Source organism: Tribolium madens, unplaced genomic scaffold (assembly GCF_015345945.1).
Source record: "Tribolium madens isolate multiple individuals breed KSU strain unplaced genomic scaffold, Tmad_KSU_1.1 Scaffold_1;HRSCAF=32;Tcas5.2_LG8, whole genome shotgun sequence".
Taxonomy (NCBI): Eukaryota; Metazoa; Arthropoda; class Insecta; order Coleoptera; family Tenebrionidae; genus Tribolium; species Tribolium madens.
Genome location: NW_025400984.1, coordinates 8275144 through 8297556, shown reverse-complemented (window position 1 = coordinate 8297556; position 22413 = coordinate 8275144). Strand labels below are relative to the sequence as shown.

Sequence of the window (22413 nt, the reverse complement as noted above, 5' to 3'; positions counted from 1 at the left end):
AAAATCTTGTAGTTTTGAAACAAAAGACAGTCGAACGAAAAAATTACTTTACCAAAAACCTAAATTTTTTAAAGTAATAAACAACTAATTATAATAAAAACATTGTAAACTTTCCAAAAATGAGTGTTTTTGGCCATTTATTCACCGAAAATAATCACTTTTTGTCGAACAAAATTTGAGTTAACTTTTTTCAAATGACAGTTGCCATGCCAACATAACAAAGAAATATTTGCAATTACAATTTTAGTAAAAATTAAACATAAAAAACAATTTTTACGGCAAATAAACAACTTTCATGTGATATTACGTTATTATCATGTTTTGGCTGTTTTTTAACCAAATATAATCAGTTTGTTGAACAAAAATTTTAAAAAATAACATAATATCTGTATAATAATTGTCAAATTGTCATCAATCTTACAACAACAAAAAAATAATTTTGACACCTTCCAAATTGTTAAATAATCAAAATCACAATTTAAAAAAAAAAAACTCTAGATGCGACTATTAAAATTAAAATTAAAACCAAACATTGTACATTTTCATAAATTTATTTTTATAAATTTATTGGTCGATCTGAAACTGGTGCGGTAAAAGTTGTCCTAAATCGGTCACGTAGACGTCCTCCAGGTCCGGCTTAGAAATAAAAATTTTTAAATTTCCAAATTCGCTCAGAAACTGCCTGCAAGCCCCACATGGGGTGGTGTAGACGTTTTCTTGGTTGCCTATCACTGCCACCGCTTTAAAACTCTTAAACCCCTCACTTATGGCCTTGGCTAGGGCCGTGCGTTCTGCACAAATCCCCACAGTGTACGCCGAATTTTCGATGTTACAACCCCCGAAAATGGCCCCGGTGGCGGTGACAACCGCAGCCCCCACTTGAAACTTGGAGTAGGGACAATAGGCATTGAGGCGGCTGGCGGTGGCTTGTCGGAGGACGGCTTGTGTCTCAGAGTCTGGAAATGTAGTTACATAACCTATATTTCCATTCCAGATTTATTTTTAGGTTTTGAGGCTTCACAAAAATAGGATGAGACGTACCCAAAGATGCGAATTTTACGATGTTGGCACTGCTGGGGTCACTTGATGACATTGCTAAAAGCTTTTTTAAAGTTTTTCTGACTAGGATTTAAAAGTACACACTTGAAGTGAGTTTGCATTACTTTGTAATTCATTTTTATCATTTTATCGGCGTGAAATCTGATAAATGAAGTGACCATCAAAATAGATTAAAATATCGTTGGGGAAAACCCGGCCTTTATGGAAGTTTTAATCGCATTTTTGTTATTTGGCGATTAATTAGCGTAAATGATGGTTTTTATTATGGAAATAAAATCACAAAGTCTTTAATTACGCACTAAATGTTTGAAATTAAGTGTCTAGCTAGACAAAAAATTCAAATATACATAAAAACATTTTTATTTATTTTGGTCCAAAGTCGAATTTCTGACTATCACGCCTCAATAAATCAGATTAATGTTATCAGAATGATTGAAAATCCGCATAAAACTGTCAATTATAATCCCAGTTTTGCCGTATTTTTTCTACTAAACAGATTTTTGAATAAATAATGAATTTCAGAATCAGATAATTTTACTGAATAATGAATAAAAGGTCGTAAATGTACGATGAGAAAAAAAGAATGACATAAGCCGAAATAGCTCAGTTGGGAGAGCGTTAGACTGAAGATCTAAAGGTCCCCGGTTCAATCCCGGGTTTCGGCAAAGTTTTTTTTTTCATTAAAAAAAAGCAAATTTTTACATAATGATTAATAAAAAAATTCGCACATATTGAATGAAGCAAGTTTATGAGGGTATTTTTTTACTTTAAATGGATATTTCAAGCACCAACCTGACAAAGTAAATCCTCTAAATGAGTGTCAAGATATTTTGTAAAAATAACAATAAATGGGAAATATTTTTCGGCAAAAATAAATTTTTCAAATGAGTGTCAGGATTTTTTGAGAGAATAACACAAATTGAGAAATATTTATTCAATTATTTCATTTAAATTTTAGTTCAATTATCACTTCCATAAGATGGCGCTGCAAAAAATAACCTAAAAGTCAATCGACGCTTGGTCTACGACAAAAACGCTGTGTTTGTGACTATGTAAAGTTGTTTTGAAATGTTTGAAAAACGTACTCTACATTAGATTTCTGCTTTTTTAAATTATTGAATTGTATCAAAAAACCGAAAAATCCCAATAGTTCTAATAAATCGTTTTTCTCTCCAAACAACAAACATGGAAGCAACAGCAGAAAATGAAAATGCAGAAAGATGCGTTGTACCGAATTGTAAAAACACCGCAACGACCGGAATACCGTTTCCCAAACAGACCGAATTGTTAAAACAATGGTTGGAGGCTTTAGAAATTCCCGATTTCGTACCAACTGACACGAGTTTCGTCTGTTTGGACCATTTTTCCGACGATAGTGACGTTTTAGACCGAGTTAAAGGTAAAATTCATCCAAAAGTCAACAATTCCTAACAATTTTTTGGCAGAAAATGCCCTCGAAAACGTATTGGAGGAACTACCAATTCCCAGTCCTACCAAATTTAAAGAGGCGGAAAAAAATCCACCCAAACCCTCGACTAGTGGTAATATTAATTAATTAGAAACTAATTACTCAATGAAAATAATTTTTTTTAGGTGAAAAGACACCAAGCTTGGAGAGACGTAAGTAGGCCTTGATTAGTAGAATCAGCAACGTTGCCGGTTTTCCTAACTTTACATTTTTTTTTTTAGCAAACTTGGACGCTTTTGGGCGCCCACGACTCGACCACGAATCAGGCAAGTGAATAATAAATCAACACAATTAATAAAAAAATTAAAGCTTGTAGGCTGTGTTTGGGCAAGGAGGAGGCCACAACCAACATCTACACTCTCCTCGCCCCCAACGTGACCATCGCCCAGGCCATAATCGCGTGCATGCCCTCACTCCGTGTGGCTAAAGGCGACCGTTTATCCAAACTAATCTGCCCCCCATGTCTCCAAACGGTCCGTCGTTATCACAAATTCCGCTCGGATTGCCTCACCAGCGACCAAAAACAACGCGAAGCGATCCGATTCGCCGAAAAACGCAAAATCCACGAAAGCCAAACGATTCAAGTGAAGAAATTCTGCGCTGATGATATTCGAAAATACACCGAACTGCATCCTATTAAAAAAGAAGTCAAAGCAGAGAAGTCGGATATTGATAAAAAATTCGAATATGTTGAGGCCGAATTAATGAAAGCTTTGGAGGGACGTTTGACCGATGAAATGAAAAGCGCCGATAATATCATTATTCAAGTTCAGAGCGATGATGAGGAGGTCCACGAACAAGAAAGTTCGGTTGCAATCGTGGGGCCCAGCAATGTGGTCAAAGTTGGCAACAGTGAACTGAAACTCCCCAAAGGGATCAAAGTTAGTGTTAATCAAACCAGGGTTGGTACGTATGAAGCGAAGGAAATTGAGGGGGTTTACAACTCGGAGTCGTTCTGTTTGGTTGATAATTACGTGTTTGAGTACAGATTATGCAAGGGGAATGTCAGGTAATTTTTGTTGTGTTTTGTTTTTTTATATAAATTTTGTTTACAGGCATTTAAAATGCCTCATCGGGAAATGCCGCGCCAGCGCTGAGCAAACCACCCCCGAATCGGGCATTGTCGACTCAAAAGTCGTCGTCAAAGTCGGGCATAACCACCCCGCCCCCTCCTCCGAAGAGCGTCGCAAACAAATCTTCCTCCACCTCATGCGTCGCAAAATGCAAAGTGACAAATCCCTAAATTTTCGCAGTGTTTACGAGGAGTTTTGCGAGAAAGATCCCCAAATGCGACAGTTGGTACCTCTCAAAACTGTCATTAACCAGATTTGTTGCCAACAGATGAATCTAAAATCACCACCGATTTACTCCTTTGAACAGTTTTTCGACCAGATTGAAAACGATGAGTTCCAAAAATTACATTTTACGCACGGACATAAACAATTTTATCAGGAGAGGCTCACGGCGAGTGACGGGGGGAAAGCTGTCATTTTTGCCAACTGTGAAACAATCGAGGAGATTTCAGAGAGTAAAATAATGTACGTGGATGCGAGTTATAAGATTGATACGAGTGAAAATTTTAAATATCATTTGATTACGGTTTTGGTGTGGATTAGTGACAATGAGAAGTACCAACCTATCGTAGTGAAAAAACGAAAAATCAAGTTTGATTGCTTCCAGTATTACCCCATCATGTTTGCACTTACTAATGAAAAATCCCCAGAAATATACAAAACCGTTTTTACTTATCTCAGAGACATTCTAGCCCCAAAATTGAAACCGGAAGAAATAGTCACTGATTATGAAGCAACTCTTCACTATTCCTTAGGCGAAATTTACGGGGATTCACACATAGGAGGCTCGGTCTTCTATTACACCCAAAACATTTACAAAAAAATTTGTTCTTTGAACTTGTCACGTGAACTCGAAACAAACTCTTGTTTCCGAAACATCTACCACATGATCCTCATGTTGCCCCTTTTACCCGTCAACACGATCATCGATGGTTTGAACAACATCGAGCTTCAGGCCTCGGAGATGGGTCAGGGCGAGTTGACAGCCCCCATATTTGATTACATCAAAGACCAATGGATTAATAAAGTCACCCCCGATTTGTTTTGTGTCCACAGACTAGAAAACCGGATCAACGAGAATGTGATAGCCCCTTTTAAAAAACTACGAGATTTTCTGATGATTTCCAAGGGGAAAATGCAAAAACAACAGATAAATATCGTGTCAGTGGTCGAGAAATTGATTGAATTGGAGGCGTTTTTATCCACGGTGAATACAGCACCCTCGAAACGGACATTTGCGCGAGATTTGAGCGTCTCTCAGAAGAAAAATGTAGTGAGAGCGTGGCAATTTATAGAAAGCCATCCCAAAATCAATATTAATCATTTCTTTAATAAAGTTTTGGGGTACATCAAGTGTATGGAGAATCAGTTGTGGATTTGGGGGTTTTACAGATATACAGGGGAGGCCAATGACGAATTGATCAATGCGGCGAATTTTTCTATTGTTAATACGGAGGAAAACGACGATCATAATTATGAATATGTGGATTATGAATATGCAGAAAACGAGGTTGTTGTTGATGTTGTTGTTGATCAAAAACACGGGTTTTTGGTCAAGGACACGCAAGAGGAGATACAAACCACCGACGAGGAGTTCGAACATTCCTATACGGAACAGTAATGCGATCATTTTACCAACCATGTGTTTAAACCTTTATTGTATTTTATTTTTAGCAAAACTTGTTTTTGTGCTAGGATAAGAAAGGAAATTGAAAAAAAAATAAATTATTTCTTCAAAAATACATTTCTATTTTAACAAAAAATTGTTTCTTAACACCAGTCAATCAAAAAAATAAAAGGCATTTTGTGCTTATTATGTAAATGCGTAGAAAAATACTGTATTGGGATTACATTCGTTTCAAAGTTGGCAACACTGACTATTTTGACATACAAAATCCCCAGTAATTGCTAGTGTTCCCAACCGTACATTTCTATTATTGTCGAGAATATAATAAATTAAGTAACAATTGAACTTCATTATCGGTCACGTGACTCAAGTCTTTTATAATTTTCTCGTACAACAAAAAATCGTCTTTTCTTTTCGGTTCGTCCGGTATTAATTTAATGATTAAAATATAATCATTAACACAGTCTTGAATTTCTAGTAAATAGTGACATAATTTCATTCTATCATTTGGAAACAATAGTGACATTACTCTATTTTTGAGTACTTCCCCCAAAAAATTAACACCGACATTTCCGTACTGGCAAGCGACCGTTTTATTCAATTCCTTGATGGTTTTTGCACAATTTTCAACGTTTTGACCTTTGAGAAACATACACGAAATTAAAATATTCTCAACGAAAGCTTCCGAAAGTGAAAAAACCGACTGAAAAACATCCGATAATTGCGAAACGAATTTTTCATTATTTCGATCAGATTTGAGGTAATTTTTAAAAAGAATTTGAACAAAATTTAGTAATTGGCGACGCGCTGGACGTGGATTTGCACCACCCCAACGTGACTTTTTAAAATCCTTTAAAATTTCCCCAAAATATTCAAATTTGGCCCCGGTGTGGATAAGTAAGTTGGCAATACAATCGTGGCCTTCTTCGAATTTAAAAAGCGTCTCTTTTACGATTTTACCCGCAATGTCATGATTAAGCCCCTCGATACAATTTTTATCGATTTTTTTAATCAGAATGTTCTTGATTTCTGTATTCTTAAAACTATCTAAAACGTTCCAAATAATTTCGAAAAACTTGCATCTGTAATTTCCGGGAACCGTAACATTCAACATCCACTTAAAAACGTCCAAACTTTTTTCGCCAGTTTGACACACCTGTTTTTCGAGTAAATCCCACAAAAGTGGATTCGGATTTTTCGCAAAATATTTCAGCACGTCCATTTGACAATCGGGCGCCATTTTGAAACATTCCACATTCGTACCAACATCACAAACGACACAACTCAAATGCAATGCGTGTTTTTTAACCGAAACTGCTTTGATTTCCCTAATTTCGGACAAGTATTTTTTCGTGTCAATTTCCGGTGTTTTATACAAACAACTATAAACGGGCCCTAGACCCGAATGCAAGTAATCACCTGTACAGAATTGTAATGCGACAGGGAAAAGTGCTTCGGGACGGACTGTATAATGCGAATAGCGCACGAGTGTGCATTGGACCGAATACAAATTTTTCGTTTCTTCAACCGTTAAATCAACTTTTGGTGAATTCGGAATGAAAGTTTTGAGGTAATTTAGATAAACATCAGAGGGGGCCACTAGGGTCAACGCCCAGACTAAATCACGCACTTCTGAACGTTCGAATTTGGTTTCACGCAATTTTTTCTGACAGAAGTCAATCACACGGTTGCCAATATTAAGAAATGATAATTTTTTTATTTGGCGCCAATATACGACTGAACGGTGGGAAATCACACTAATTCGATTCAAAAACAAATCTAAATTTTGCTCAATTGTCTCTGGTTCGTGCTGTAAAAACCAATTCAAGCCGTAGATATTTCCCACACACTCTAGTCTTTTAAAATACAAGTTTTTCACTTCTTTATTGGTGGTTTTACGACATATGACATACGCAATGCCTAATTCGACCCAATAATCCCAACCCGTGACTGTCTCATCCTCTAGGATTTTTTTCACCGAATTTAGGACTCTCGGATGTGTCCAAACTTCGATTTTCGAATCGTGTTCATCGTTGTGTAATTTACAAAAAGCAGCGATTTGACAATCGTACAATTCCGAATCGTTTTCCCCCTCCGGATTCGGATCGCCGGATTCGAGCAATTCACACACGACGGCTCGAAACACTTTCGTATTGTTGCGCATATCGTAGCAGTAAAAAAGTGTATCAGATTCGGCCAAAAACGGCCTTAAATCTAACCCATTTTCCACCAAAAAAACCACGTGCTTTTTCCAAATGAAACTTTTGTTATAGAATGAGCCACGATTGGATTGCTCAATTGCCATTATTTCGTACACGAATTTCCAGTGAATTTTCGTGAATTGATCCACAATTTTCGGATTGTCGCACAATGCGTACAAAAATGATAACGACGAGTCACCGTCGTTTTTTAATCGATTGCAAAGCAATTCACAAATTTTTAATAATGTGTCAAGGTCATTGTTAATATTGCAACAATTGACGGCTAGTTTTACAAATCTGGCCCTTTCGTCACTTTTTAAAAAATCAATCTTTTCCAAAAAGTACTGAAGGAAAAATTGGGCACTGAAATATTGAATATAATCCAATTTACCCGATTTTTCGTACAACAATTTCGCGTATTTCTCCCTCTCTTCTACGTCGGGAATCAATTTTAAAATTTCCTCGGAAATTGTCTCAATGTCACTACCAAATTTCTTATAATGGATCAAATCGTAAACCGAGCGGAAAATCTCAAATTGGTGATTTTTCGGGAAAAATTTAAGATGGGACGACCAATAAGGTTGCGAATTTTTCCCATTTTCGAAGAGAATAAATCGAATTTCTGGCCCCAACTTTCGGACGATTGCGGCCGAATTTAGGACGTTTATGAACGATTTTGCTTCGGCCAAAACTTGACTTTTCTGCGACTTTATGTAGTTTTTTGTGGTCCGACGACCAAGACTAATTTCAAATTTATATTTGACGAACAATTTCGAAAATAATTGAGGGTTGTTTTGGGCAAGAAAAACCCAAATCGGGTCATTGTTCATAAAACCGGAGTCTCCCAAATGCCTCACCCTTTCGTCAAAATATACACAGAGCAACTCCGGGTCTTTAGCGTAAATTAATTTCAATTGATTCGTTGTCAATTTAATCGGATATTTTCTCAAAGTTTCCGAAATTTTATTTTTCGTGCATTTCGCTAGGAAAACCGTAGGGAAAAAAACCCCATAGCGGTCACAAAGCCCGTCAAAAATCGCATCAGCTGTCTCACCACCCGGCAGTTTTTTCAAAATCCTGACTTTGAGGCTGTACGACAGTGACGGCAACACCTCGTTTATCAATTCGTGAGCCCCCACGTCCTTAAACGCCTGCAGGAAAAACCAGTTCTCTCTTGAAAGCTTGCAAAGTGTGATTTCGTCCCCCGTTTTAAAATCTCGGTACAATTCGGTGAAACGGCGAAAGTAGATGAGAAAATCGGTGCGAAAGATCCGCTCTAAGTGACACGTCGCTTGCAAATTATCACTGATAAAGTCAAGAGTCTCTTGTTGGTTTTTGAGCGAGATGTTCCGATGCAAAAACTTGAAAAAATTTGTCTGTTTTTCCTTAACGGTGCCCCCCGGCACGTTATGAAAGCCGGTGAGGAAGTTCTGGGCCTCCACACTCATTATTACCTGCAAAAAATGTTTTTTTTGATATGGGTTTTGTGAAATGTGGCAAATTAGTCACCTCCTCTGATTGCACAATTTTACGAAATAAATCTAAGTGTGAGACTAGAAATGTTAATCATCACTTAATATCACAGATTTGTGGTAAAATTAGGCGTTAAATCACTGTAACTTTATATTTTTTTCAAAAATAAAAAGCAAACTTGAATGACTTTTGACAGGTGAATGTAATCATGCAGGCACCTACATTACCGATTGTCATACTTGAATTTTTTATAACGATTTTACATTTTAATACATTAATTAATATCACAAATTTTTGGTAAAATTAGGCGTTAAAAAATTATTATTTTATATATTTTTTTTAACTGTAAAATTCAAAATTTAATCACCACTTTTGACATCCAGGTCCCTACATTACCGACAGTTCACACTCGATATTATCGTTTTTTATCACGATTTTTACATTTAATCACTTCATTAATACAGAAATTAAATTAATCTGGCTATCAGCTTTAATATGTTGGGTGTTTTACTGTTTTTGTATTTTTTTACCTAACCTCACCTCCCCCCTCCTCTAACCTTATTTTTTGGGCAAGGATAGAAAAAAACGTTGTTTGGGAACCATTTTATTAAAATGTAGACACTCGAGATCATAATCTACCCCTCTTTGTACATTCCATTCACTTCGGGCCCGTTCTCGTCAAGAACGGTCCAAGTGCACCCCTCAAACCCCAACCTCGTGTACTCTAATATTGCACAGATAAATAATTATTTACACTAAATCAGTAAAGTCCCGACGGTAGATCCGTCACTTTCCCCCTGTTATTCCCCGAGACAAATTCCGGTTTCTTAACACTGGAGTTTTGTCGTATGACTTGTCCCGAATACAGCCCTGCGTTGTGCCCCCGTGCCAGAAACGTGTTATTTTTCCGTTCTTGTATCCTCGGGAAGTAGTAAAGCACGTCATTGTTACTCTTGGGCAGAAACATCTTCATTTTCTCATCGGTGAACTTTTTCTGATGGTTGAGGAGAGATTCAGGTTTGGGGATTTCATGGTCTGTGACCACGATGTCGACTAAAGTCTCTAAACCGTCATCGATTCGGTCCAGACTCTTCGATTTGACTTTCTTCGAGTCTTCGGTCACTACGCCCACACTGAAGTAGCCCCCATCGAAGCTGTTTTGTTTCGAGACCGGTTTTTGGGGTTGTTTGGCTTGTCGGAAGGATTCGGACCGGTGAACCGGCTTTCGGCCCTTCTCGACTCGTGGAAGTTGGTATTTGGAGGCACTCAGGAGGGAATCGGAGCCTTCTTCACTCGTGTAAGGAGTTTCGTTTTCGAAGAACAACTCCTTGTTTCCATAATCGTAATCTTCAGCCGGGATGAAGAGGTGGACGAGGCTTTTAGTGCGTCTAGGAGGCTGGGGGTGGAGATTCGAAGGGACAATTTCAAGTTCTTTGCTAAAGTCGTCGATGGCCACCGTCATTTGGATTTTACTGGCTACTTGTGCTTCTTCGATCTTCTTTCTTTCGAGTTTCTTCTTTTCTTCCGTTCGGTATGTCTCGGTTTCCGCGTCGTTGATTATGTTTCGTAGTTCTTCGATGACTTCGTCGATGGTCGTTTCGTCTTCTTCTTCGATTTTTGACGGTTTCTTCATTATGGGGTTTTGGACGTTGTACAATTCGTAGACGGAAGATTCGCGTTGGAGGACTTCGTCAGGGGTGAGGCTTCTCTCCGATGAAGAAATACCCTCATCTTCATGGGGAGAGTCTGCTGAAGATTAATGTAATAAAGGGATTAAAAAAAAAAGTTGATTCAAGTGCAAAATAAATGGATTTTTTTCAATAGTTTTGAAACTACAAATTGTAGTAAAAAATTTCTTTAAATTTGAATTTTTCAGTTCATTTTACGTTAACAGTGCAAATTTTAAGTTTTTATATGTTTGATGAGAGTTTTATGTAATGTTAATCTTTCGAATTTTTAAATGTTGCTACTTATTTTTTAATTCTTCTGAAACTACAAGCTGTAGTCAAAATTTTATCTAGATTCACATTTCTTAGTTCATATTACGAAAAATAGTGCAAACAAGTCTCGTTTTTTTAAATAAAACTACAAGTTATAGTCAAATAATCTTTGTGATTTGAATTCTGCAATTTATTTTACAAAAATTAGTGTAATTTGCAAGTTAATTAGACGTTTTAGTATTTTTGGAAAAAAATTTGGAAATATACTAGAAATACTAAAAAAATGGCTTTGCTTCAATAGGTATTTATTATGAAACTACAAAACGTATTAAAAAACTCCTCCAGATTGCAATTCGTCAGTTCATTTCACGTAAAATAGCGTAAATTTCAAATCTACTAGGTGTTTGAATAATTGAGAAAATGGCAATATTTCGAATTGTAGAAATATAAGTATGTTACTGAAAAATGTATTTTTTTCAATATTTCTGAAACTACAAATTGTAGTGAAAAATGTGTTTAAATTTAAATTTTTCGGTTTATTTTACGCATAACAGTGCAAATTTTAAGTTTTTATATGTTTAAAAATTTTATGTAACAATACCAATGTTTTGATTTTTTTAATTTTTTTTAATTCTTCTGAAATTAGAAGCTGAGTCAAAATTTCGTCCAGATTCAAATTTCCTAGTTTACTTGTATTACGTAAAATAGTGTAAATTTCAAGTCTACTAGGCGCTTGAATAATTTGGAAAAAGGCAGTTTTTTAAATTCTAAAAATATGTTACTGAAAAATATTTATAAAACTAGAAGTCATAATTAAATAATTTCTTTGATTGTAAGTTCCGCAGTATATTTTACGAAAAATAGTGTAAATGTCAAGTGTATTAGACATTTCAATGTTTGAGAAAATTGCAATATTTTGAATTTTAGAAATACATATAATACTGAAAAATGAGTTTTTTTAATTATTTCTCAAACTACAAATCGTAGTTAAACATGTATCTTTTGATTCGAATCTCCATTTCATTTCATATTAAACAGTACAAATTTCAAGTTTATTAAATGCTTGAGTGTTTCATCTAAAATATTTTGAATTTTTGAATTTTGTTATACTTTTTTTTTAATTCTTCTGAAACTACAAATCGTAGTCAAAAATTCTCTAGTTAATATTACGTTAGAAACTTTAAATTTTAAGTCTACTAGTACTAGACGTTTGAATGATTGAGAAAAATTTTAGAAATAGTTATCTACTAAAAAAATTGTGTTTTTTTTTCAATATTTATAAAACGACAAGTCATAGACAAATAATCTCTTTAGATTTAAGTTTTTATATAAAATAGTATAAATTTCAAGTAAATTAGACATTTCAGTGCTTGAGAAAAAGACAATAGACAATAGAAATATTTTACTGAAAAATGAAATTTTTTTCAATATTTCTGAAACTACAAATATCGTGGTAAAAAACCCTTTCAGATTCCGATTCCCGATTACGTAAAACAGTGCAAATTTTGAAAATTTTTCAAATATTAGAATCTTTAAAATTTGTTATACTTTTTTTAAATTCTTCTGAAACTACAAGTCGTAGACAAAAAATTCGTTTAGATTCAAATTCCCTAGTTCATATTACAAAAAATAGGGCAAATTTATTGAGAAAAAGACAATGATTCGAATTTAAGAAATATGTTGCTGAAAAATATTTTTTTTTTAGTTTATATGAAACTACAAGTCGTAGTAAAAAAACGTATATTTTGCACTCATTGTGCTTTTATCAATTAATTTCAGTACATAAAGTAGACTTTTATCGTCTAGTGAAATAAAGTAATTTTTTTCTACTGTTTATATTCTTTATTTTGTACAAGAAATTTTGGTAGGTGAGTACAAATAGAACGGAATATTAAAAAAAAAAATTAAAGATTGTTTATCTACTCGTGAAAAAAGTTCAAGTAAACTTAACCTTTTCACTCATAGATAAACAATTTCTTTATCGTCTTATAATAAATAACTATTTTCAGTAACATACTCGTATTTCTACAATTCGAAATATTGTCATTTTCTCAATTATTCAAACGTCTTGAAATTTACGCCGTATTACGTAAAATGAACTGAGGAATTGTAATCTGCAGGAATTTTTTTACTACGATTTGTAGTTTCATAATGAATATTGAAACAAAGCCATTTTTTAGTACTCCTAGTATATTTCCAAAATTAAAAACATTGCCTTTTTCCCAAAAATACTGAAACGTCTAATTAACTTAAAATTTGCACTAATTTATGTAAAATAAACTGCGAAATTCAAATCTAAAGGGATTATTACTATAACTTGTAGTTTTATAAATAATGAAAAAAATCTATTTTTTGTAACATATTTGTAAACATTGCCTTTTTCTCAAACAATAATATTTTTAAATCTAAACGATTTTTTTTAACAGCTAAGTATAGTTTCAGGAATATTAAAAAAAATCGATCGACAAAAAACATTGGCATTTTATAAAACACTCAAATATTTAATAGACTTAGAATTTGCACAGTTTTACATAAAATGAACTACTGAATTCGAATCTAGACAAACTTTTTATTTTTATCTACGACTTATGGTTTTAGAAGTACTAAAAAAATTGTTTATAAAAACAAATTTTAAAGATTATGAAGCACCCAAAAGTCTAATAGACTTAAAATTTGCTCTGTCTTGAGTAAAATAAAGTAAACAATTCAAACCTGTGTTTTTTTTTTAATTTTGCGAAAATTTGTCTCACCTTTCTTTTTCGAACTTCCACACGACGAGTTCTTTTGCGACTTTTCGGACTTCAACGAATGGACTTCTTCTTGTAGTTCACTGCAACGTTCCTTGAGACACTGTTCGAGCGAAATCAGAATCCCTTTTTCCTCCAAAAGGATCTGGACTCGTCTCTCCAACAACAAAACTTTATCTCGCAACGAGTCATTTTCACGTTCCGCGTTCTCAAGTCGAATTGAGAGACTCTCAACATCGAGAAACTTCTTCTCCCAATGATCCAACTCTTCGAAAAGTTGCTCAGTCGAGGCTGAGTTGATACTAATTTGCTACAACCAAAAAAATTAATTCGAAATTGGGAGTCTGTAAAGTCTCACTTTTTTGATTGTGGCTATATCAAAGCCTGCTTGTTCCAACTCAGCTTGGATGTAAATCCGTTTTTGCATAGTCCCGGACGTGTCCAGGAACGTATTCAGAAATTTCATCCCGGCTACCAGCAACTCCCCTTGCCCCCCTGCCGACATGAGCATCCCCACCAGAAACCTAAACCTGACCGGCTCCCCAAACCTAAGCCTGAGCGTGGCTAAGGCTTCCGACACCGCACTGTGGCCGTTATTGCAAGGTTGGCAAGCCTTGGTCAACAATTGCAGTGCCAAAATCCGCGATTTTGTCACATTGCTCATTATACAAATCGCCAAGGTGAAAAGTCCAGCTGATGAAGCTGTCAATTTTCGAATCGCTTCGTTGTATCTTTGACAGCACAGTAGGAGGCATTGGAGGCATGAAAGCTCGTCGAGGAGGGCGCGACGTTGGAGGGAAGGAGGGATTTTGCCCGTGGTGGTGGTACCACTCGATTGACTCAATTGAATCGCTCGAAGCAAGTCGACGAGGAGAGTGATTCCGTCGAGTGGATCGGCGACGAATTCTTGGACGAAGCTGAAAGGTGGACGAACTCATTAGTTAATTGAGGGGGGAGGTAATTTCACGGTTATTACGAAACATTTGAGGCTTGGAAATTCCAAGTTTGGGTTTTATAGTTTTTCAAGGTCGCTAATAAGGATCTTTCTGGAAGAGAATTTTCGAAAAAATTGGCTTAAAAAAGTTTTGGTTTTGTGTCTCTAAGGCCACTAGGTAGGGAACGAATCACTTCTAAAGTTAATGCAGTTTTGATGATTTGATTCACTTTTTTTACTATATCAGTGTTAGACTTGAGGACAAAAATATTGATGTTTTATAGAAATCTCGATAACCACTAGTATTTAAGCAAATCGCTCTTAAAAATTGTGAATTTTGCAGAATGAAATGTGAATCGTTGTCATTATATTTTTTATAGTTAATCAAAAAGTTAAATGATTACATTTTGAGTCGATTCGTCGTTGTTTCAAGTTTCTAAAGCTAGTAGGAAGAAAGTAAATCACTTTTAGAGTTAGGTAAAGAAAAACGCAGTTTTTATGATTTGTTTAATTTTTTAGTCACAAATTTTAGAAAATATTTGTTGATCTTGTTGCAAAAATAGTTTTTAAATCCACTATTTTTTTCAAATTCTTACAGATATTAATAATTCGCTTTCAGAAATTGTAAATTTTTGTTTAGCAAGAAAAATTGGTAAATTATTTAATTTTTTACAATTAACCAAAGAGCTAAATCTTTGGGATCATTAACAAATTTGATAGTTTTGCCGCTGAGTTGATTTGTTTTTGTTTCAAGTTTCTAAGGCCACTAGGAAAGGAGCGAATTACTTTTAAAATTACTTCAAGAAAAATGCAATTTTGGTGATTTGCTTAAATTTTTTGCCTTATCAGTCACAAAATTAAGGAAATTATTATTGATTCTGTTACATAAATTGTTGCTAAAGTCACTACTTTTTGTTTCAAGTTTCTACAGCTATTATTATTTGAGTAAATCGCTTTTAAAAATTGTAAGTTTTTGTAGCAAAAAAATGTGACTTTGTTTTTTGTTTCTAAGGCTACTAATAAAAGAGCGAATTACCTTTAAATTTATGTCAAAAAAAAACGCAGTTTTGGTGATTCGTTTCATATTTTTTTGCTTTATCAGTTATAAACCTGAGGAAATTATTATTGATTCTGTTACAGCAATTGATACTCAAGTCACTATTTTTTGTTTTCAAATTTCTACAGCTATTAATATTCGAGCAAATCACTTTTAAAAAGTATAAATTTTTGTAGCAAAAAATGTGACTTTGGCTAATTATTTATTTTTTCCAATTACACAAAAAGCTAAACCTTTAGGATCATTAATAAATTTGATAGTAAATTTAGCGCTGAGTCGATTCGTTTTTGTTTCAAGTTTCTAAGGCCTCTAGGAAAGAAGCGAATCACTTTTAAAGCTACTTGCAGTTTCAGTTTTGGTGATTCGCTTCATTTTTTTTTTGCTTTATCAATCATAAACTTGAGGAAATAATTATTGATTTTATTACAAAAATTGCTGCTAAAGTCACTACTTTCTGTTTCAATTTTCTACAGCTATTATTATTTGAGCAAATCACTTTTAAAAATTGTAAATTTTTGTAGCATAAAATGTGACTTTGGTAAATTATTTAATTTTTTACAATTAAACAAAGGGCTAAATTTTTAGAATCATTAATAAATTTGATAGGAAATTTGCCGTTGGTTCGATTCGTTTTTGTTTCAAGTTTCTAAGGCCTCTAGGAAAAGAGCGAATCACTTTTAAAGTAACTTCAAGAAAAATGCAATTTTGGTAATTCGTTTTATTTTTTTTTGCTTTATCAGTTATAAACTTGAGGATATTATTATTGATTCTGTTGCAGAAATTGCTACTAAAGTCACTATTTTTTGTTTTAAATTTCGACAGCTATTAATATTCGAGCAATTCACTTTTAAAAATTGTAAAATTTTATAGCAAAAATTGTGACTTTGGTTAATTATTTAATTTTTTACAATTAAACAAAGGGCTAAATCTTTAAAATTATTAATAAATTCGACAGTAAATTTGCCGCTGAGTCGATTCGTTTTTGTTTCAAGTTTCTAACGCCTCTAGTAAAAGAGCGAATCACTTTTAAAGTTACTTCCAGAAAAATGCAATTTTGGTGATTCGTTTCATTTTTTTTGCTTTATTAATCATAAACTTGAGGAAATTATTATTGATTCTGTTACAGAAATTGCTACTAAAGTCACTACTTTTTGTTTCAAATTTCTACAACTATTAATATTCGAGCAAATCACTTTCAAAAATTGTAAATTTTTTTAGCAATAAATGTGATTTTGGTTAATTATTTATTTTTTTACAATTAAACAATAAGCTAAATTTTTAAAATTATTATTAATTCTGTTACAAAAATTGCTGCTAAATTCACTAGTTGTTGATTAAAATTTCTACATCTATTATTATTTGACCAAATCGCTTTTAAATATGATGAATTTTTATTGAAAGTAATATGACTTTAAAATGGTAATTTTTTTACATCTAGACAAAGAGTCAGGTTTTTTACGATTATTAATGCATTTAATATACATTAATTTCCTATAGTTTTTGTTTCATATTTCTAAGACCACAAAGAAATAAGTGGATCATTTTTAAATTTCAACTAAAAGTTGAAATTTAAAATTTTTGATGATTCTTTTTAATTTTTTTGCTATGCCAGTTATGATCTTGGAAAAAACATTAATGAATCTTACGATCTTGGTCCTAGATTTTCGCGATTATTAAAAACCGAGCAAATCACTTAAAATATATTTTTTAGTGACATTTTGAAAATTATTTTATTATTTACCTCTAAATTTTGCTCAAAATCTTTAAGAAAACAAGCTTTTCTTACGTACATTTATTAGATAAATTGATTGCTTTTTGTTTCATGTTTCTACGACTACTAACAGCCAAGAAAATCACTTTTAAAATTTTGAGGATTCACAATTAAATTGTTGTCAAATTTTGAAAATGATGGTTGATTCTTGTAGAAAATAATGCAAAAAAAATCACATTTTAGTTTTTCAAGTAACTGGAGGTAAATAAATAAAACAAGGGTCTGAAAATTATCAACTTTAATTTTCAAAGTACTCGCTAAACACTGTACTTAAAAATACTGTATACAACTCGTTTCGTGTATATATCAATAAGAATATAAATAAAAGACTATCAATGGACCAATCACGGAAATTTCGGACAGTTTCGGACTCTAACAAGCCGCTTTGGGACAACAACACGGCATCGCACATCTATAATTCGGATTACAATGTGGATCACAAGGCGGCTCTGGACACTCAACGCAATCTGGATCATCATCGTCGCACTCCACGTACTGTCCCGGAGGCATATAACTCATTTTGTGTACGGTATTATCCTCCATTCGCAATTTGGGCGGTTGGTACTTGGGTTTGTCAGCCCATGGTGTCTCAATGGGTTCCGTGGGTTCCCACGGTTGGTACGACATATTATGTATGGTTTTATCACTGATTCTCCCCGATGGTTTCTCAATCGCGTTGACTGGATAAATCGGATCCACTTTGCAAGGCTTCTCAACCGGCATATATGACAGTCTATTGACAGTTTTGTCACTAAGGGGGCAATCACTAGAGAAGAGATTAACAGGGGGTACTATTTTATCAGGTCTTGAGAACGGTTTAGGGACATAATCGTGTTTCTGCGTGGTTATATCCTGCATAGGTCCCTCCCCAAGCAACTTATGCTCGCAGGGGTAGATGGGACATGGGGGTAGTACCTTATGGGGGAGGTACGACATGTTGTGTACCGTATTATCCGACATTTTCCCCTCCCCGACGCAGAGATTGTTCTCGGGGCGGATTTGGGGCGGACGCTCGCCCTCCGCCGGCAAGTACGACTTCCTGTAGATGGTACCATCGTCCATGGGGGCGGCGGGAGGCAAGTATTTGCGTTCGGGGGCGTAGGATTTGGGCCGTGCGGGTTGGATGTACTTGCATTTGCGTTTGGGTCGGCAGGGCTCACAGGGGGGCGCGGGGGTGCACACCGGAACGCACACATGGCAGCAGTCGGCTGGGGGTTGGGCGGGAGGCGGGGGACAGGGAGTGACTTGGACTTTGGGAATGGCTTCGGCCAATACTGGGATGCAGCAGGGGCAGGGGGGGCACGTGGTGTTGGAGCGCGGCTGCCGGGGAGACGTGGTGTCTTTGCCGCATGGTTTGCAGTCCATTTTCGGGAAGAGGAGGGAAGAAAAGGGAGACGGGAGAGAAATGTCAGAATTTTTCAAAGTGAAGGTTCAAACAGATGGCGACGTGATGGAAAAAATTGAGGAAAAATAAAATCGAACTAAAAATTTTCTAAATCATGACTATAAAATCTAAATAAATCACGAAATACCACATTTCATTCAACATAATCTTAAAAGTGATTTGCGTAGACATTAGTGGTTTCAAAAACTTGAACCAAAGCAATCAATTCTTTAAGTGATTACCACAAAGGATTTCTTCTGAGATTGGTTGCAGAAAATAAAAAATCTTGTAAAATTATTAATTATTGTTCGAATAAAGATTTGAAGCAAATTGGTCTATTATTTGTCTTCGCAGAAGTTCGAAATAAAAAGTTATTGCTTCTATGGTCAATCTTTTAACTGAAAAAACTCTAAAAGATTTTTTTTCTAGTTTAGACAAAAAAATAAAAGAATCATTACAAGTCACTTTTTTAACAATAAAAATATAAGACATTTAACAGTGATTTGCTCACTTACTATAAATCGCAGTAAAATGAGACCTCCATCAATCGATACAGCAGAAATTTTTCTATTAGAATCAGGTATTGCTTTTCAAAATTTGTTTTCAATATTACTATAAAATTAAAATGAATCACCAAATAACAGATTTTGTTTAATAAATTTGAAAACTGATTTGCTCAGTTATTAGAGCTGATAGAAACTTGAAACAAACAGCAATCAAATCTTTAGACAATTGTGTATTAAATATTGTTAATTATTTTTTATGCGTTTGATTTTAGAAAATAAAAAAGTTAAATTTTGTCAAATAAAGATTCAAAAGTGATTTGCTCCGTTAACTTTACTCGTAGAAACTTGACACAATAAGCGATTACTTCTGTAAGGAACATTGATAATCAGACAAATTTTTTTTTAGTTTGGTCAGAAAAAATAAAAGAATTAAAAAAAAATCACTTTAGCAACAATAATAGTATAAAGACATTTAATAGTAATTTACTCACATACTACAAATCGTAACAAAATAGAACCTATATTAATCGATTTAGCAGACATTTTTCTATCAGAATTAGTTATTATTAATTTTTTTCAGTATAAACATAAAATTAAAATAAATCACAAAATATCACATTTTATTAAATAAATTTCGAAAGTAATTTGCTCAGTTAATTAGAGGTCATAGAAACTCAAAACAAACAGTAATTAAATCTTTACACAATTCTGTATCAAAAAATTTTAATTACTACAAAAGTTTTTTTGAGTTTCATTTTTGAAAATTAAAAAATTAAAAAGTTAAGTTTTGTTCGAAAAAAGAATTTTTTTATACTCGATTTAGCAGACTTTTTTCTATCAGAATCAGTTATTATTTACTATATATTTTTTTCAATATGACTATAAAATTAAAATCAATCTCGAAATTCCACATTTTATTTGATAAACTTTAAAAGTGATTTGCTCATTTATTAGAGTCCAAAGAAATTTAAAACAAACAGCAATCAAATATTTAAACTGTATCGAAAAATTTTAAATGTTACAAAAAAATTTTCTGTGTTTAATTTTTGAAAATAAAAAAAATTAAAAGTAAATTTTATTCGAAAAAAGAATTTTTTAAGTGCTTTTCTCCGGTAATTTTACTCGCAGAAGCTCGAAATAAAAAGTTGTAGCTTCTGTAGACAATTTCGGTAAAAAACATTAGTAATAAAAAAAATCTTTTCCTTAGTTTAGCCAGAAAAAATAAATAAATAAATCTTAATTTTTGAGTGTTAATAAAAAACTGAAGATATTTAACAGTGAATTTCTCACTTTCTATAAATTGTAGCAAAATAAAACCTACACCAATCGATTTTGCAGACATTTTTCTATCAGAATCAATTATTGCTTTCTATTTTTTCCCAATATATGATTATAAAATTAAAATGATCTCGAAACACCACATTTTATTTGATAAACTTTAAAAGTGATTTACATATTTATTAGAGCTCATAGAAATATAAAACAAACAGCAATCAAATATTTAAACTGTCTCAAAGAATGTTAATTTACTAGAAAAGTTTATTCTGAGTTCAATTTTTTAAAATAAAAAACTGAAAAAGTTAAATTTTGTTCGAAAAAAGAATTTTCTTAAGTGATTTGCTCCGATAATTTTACTCGTAAAAGCTTGAGACAAAAAGCTGTAGCTTCTCGAGACAATTTTCTGTAAGGAACATTGGTAATCAGAAAAATCTTTTCTGATAAAGAAGTTTTAAACAAGTCACTTTATTAACACTTAAAAACTGAAGATATTTAACAGTGAATTCCTCACTTACTATAAATCGTAGCAAAATAAAACCCACACCAATCGATTCAGCAGATTTTTTTCTATCAGAATCAGTTATTTTCATCTATTTTTTTTTTTAACTAACAGAGCTATAAAATTAAAATGAATCACGACTACTACTACTATTCAACCTAAAAGTGATTTGCCCAGTTATTAATGCTTGCAAAAACTTGAAACAAACGGTAAACAATTCCTCAGAGGATTCTGCATCAAAAAGTCAATTAACATAAACTTCTTGCGTTTGCTTTTAGAAAATAAAAAGATATTTTTTCGATTTTTTTTAAAGTAAACTGTTTTCTTATTTGACCTCGTAAAAGCTTGAAACACAAAGCGATCTTTCCATAGATAATTTTCTATTAAGGTAACTTAAAAATAAATTGTCTTTAATTTAGCCAAGACGAAAAAAATGATCTTTAGTCTTTTTTACACTCTTACCTTGGATATGCCAGCCTTAAATCCGACTTGAGCTTAGCCAAAAGCTCTCCCACAGTCCCAAATTGCCTCAAGGTCATCTCGGACCCAGATGATATGAGCATCGGATTTCTGTAATCTCGAAACGAGCTGCTCTGAGATCTGCTGCAATCCGAATCCGAACTGCTGGGAGTTGGGTATAAAGAAACTGAGTTGCCATTGGTTGGTTTTCGGCCCCATTTTTTCAAAGACAGGACGTAATCTTCAGGATTGTAGATAGGTGGACGTTGTTTCTCCTATTAATACACCAAGAATTGATTTTTTCACCACTTTATTGAGAAATAAATCAATCAAATGTCACAACAATGATGTAATACCAAAGAATAAGAAAGAAAAAAATATTTCCCTGTCAAATTAAACTTCAATTAGAGTGCGGCTTGAGAAACACTTCCTTGTCTTATTTAAACAATGATACAAAAATTGCTCCTTAATTGATGGTAATAATAATAGACACACACGAATTAATTGCAAAACTAACAATAATACAAACATTATAAATAATTCATAACGCCATTAAAACGTCGAGAGGAAAAAAACGTTATGTTTGTATTGTTTGAAGCATCGTTGAGGTTTATTGTATGTTTATTACATGATTTAAGAGCGGTGGAAATATTTTACAATCTCAAATTTTGCGTTAAAACTCAAAAAAAAATCTTGTCAAGAGGTGTGGCTTGTCGCTGCCAAATCCCATTAATTCCGCATAAATTAAAAATATAATTATTTAAATTAGATTAATTACAAGTTGTTCGAAAGTTAATTGCGTGTTTTACCTTATTGATGGCCTCTTCGCCGAAGGGAAACTGTCCGATCCGAGCCGACTCTTCCGAATTCGGAGCCATGCTGCTTCCAGAACCGAACAATTCGCTGAAATTCGAATTAATTTGAATTAATTATAATT

At 33.6% G+C, this 22413-nt stretch overlaps 5 protein-coding genes and 1 non-coding gene across 9 annotated transcripts in view; 2 read left to right on the top strand and 4 right to left on the bottom strand.

Moving 5' to 3' along the window:
- Positions 1-535: 535 nt before the first annotated feature.
- Positions 536-1404, bottom strand: LOC123016305 (cytidine deaminase-like). Of its 2 annotated transcripts, none has more exons than XM_044416616.1 (2): positions 1042-1404; positions 536-977 (listed from the first exon to the last, which is right to left on the bottom strand). In XM_044416616.1, the coding sequence occupies exons 1-2, from the start codon at positions 1091-1093 to the stop codon at positions 565-567; spliced, it is 465 nt and encodes a 154-aa protein (XP_044272551.1). In that variant the 5' UTR covers positions 1094-1404; the 3' UTR covers positions 536-564. The 2 variants fall into 2 exon arrangements, with proteins under 2 accessions (XP_044272551.1, XP_044272552.1); XM_044416617.1 differs by having other exon boundaries at positions 536-956; positions 1042-1190.
- Positions 1405-1651: 247 nt separating this feature from the next.
- Trnaf-gaa lies at positions 1652-1724 on the top strand. The gene has a single exon. It is a non-coding gene; the product is annotated as a tRNA-Phe (tRNA).
- A 306-nt stretch (positions 1725-2030) lies between these two features.
- Positions 2031-5357, top strand: LOC123016304. The gene is made up of 6 exons (XM_044416614.1): positions 2031-2458; positions 2505-2600; positions 2653-2679; positions 2749-2793; positions 2837-3536; positions 3583-5357. Exons 1-6 carry the CDS (start codon positions 2245-2247, stop codon positions 5219-5221), a joined length of 2721 nt encoding a protein of 906 aa, XP_044272549.1. The 5' UTR covers positions 2031-2244; the 3' UTR covers positions 5222-5357.
- LOC123016303 lies at positions 5329-9091 on the bottom strand. The gene is made up of 2 exons (XM_044416613.1): positions 8938-9091; positions 5329-8882 (listed from the first exon to the last, which is right to left on the bottom strand). Exon 2 carries the CDS (start codon positions 8874-8876, stop codon positions 5535-5537), a length of 3342 nt encoding a protein of 1113 aa, XP_044272548.1. The 5' UTR covers positions 8877-8882; positions 8938-9091; the 3' UTR covers positions 5329-5534.
- A 401-nt stretch (positions 9092-9492) lies between these two features.
- LOC123003708 overlaps positions 9493-22413 on the bottom strand; it is a 43541-nt gene continuing 30620 nt past the window's right edge. For 2 of the 3 annotated variants that reach the window (XM_044396662.1, XM_044396664.1), the window contains 5 exons: positions 22286-22379; positions 21480-21751; positions 13947-14505; positions 13592-13898; positions 9493-10650 (listed from right to left, as the gene is read on the bottom strand). In XM_044396662.1, the coding sequence (XP_044252597.1) occupies positions 9662-10650; positions 13592-13898; positions 13947-14505; positions 21480-21751; positions 22286-22379 (2221 nt within the window). In that variant the 3' untranslated portion in view covers positions 9493-9661. The remainder of the gene's footprint in view (positions 10651-13591; positions 13899-13946; positions 14506-21479; positions 21752-22285; positions 22380-22413) is intronic. The other variant, XM_044396663.1, reaches the window with a different exon arrangement.
- Positions 17574-19428, bottom strand: LOC123003709 (stabilizer of axonemal microtubules 2). The gene has a single exon (XM_044396665.1). The coding sequence runs from the start codon at positions 18713-18715 to the stop codon at positions 17723-17725; it is 993 nt and encodes a 330-aa protein (XP_044252600.1). The 5' UTR covers positions 18716-19428; the 3' UTR covers positions 17574-17722.

Coding starts and splice junctions, on each gene's coding strand:
- LOC123016305 (XM_044416616.1), bottom strand. CDS start 1,093: ATGTCATCAAGTGACCCCAGCAGTGCCAACATCGTAAAATTCGCATCT. Junction 978..1,041: donor CGTAAAATTCGCATCTTTGG/GTACGTCTCATC, acceptor ATGGAAATATAG/GTTATGTAACTACATTTCCA.
- LOC123016304 (XM_044416614.1), top strand. CDS start 2,245: ATGGAAGCAACAGCAGAAAATGAAAATGCAGAAAGATGCGTTGTACCG. Junction 2,459..2,504: donor CGTTTTAGACCGAGTTAAAG/GTAAAATTCATC, acceptor ATTTTTTGGCAG/AAAATGCCCTCGAAAACGTA. Junction 3,537..3,582: donor TTATGCAAGGGGAATGTCAG/GTAATTTTTGTT, acceptor TTTTGTTTACAG/GCATTTAAAATGCCTCATCG.
- LOC123016303 (XM_044416613.1), bottom strand. CDS start 8,876: ATGAGTGTGGAGGCCCAGAACTTCCTCACCGGCTTTCATAACGTGCCG.
- LOC123003709 (XM_044396665.1), bottom strand. CDS start 18,715: ATGGACTGCAAACCATGCGGCAAAGACACCACGTCTCCCCGGCAGCCG.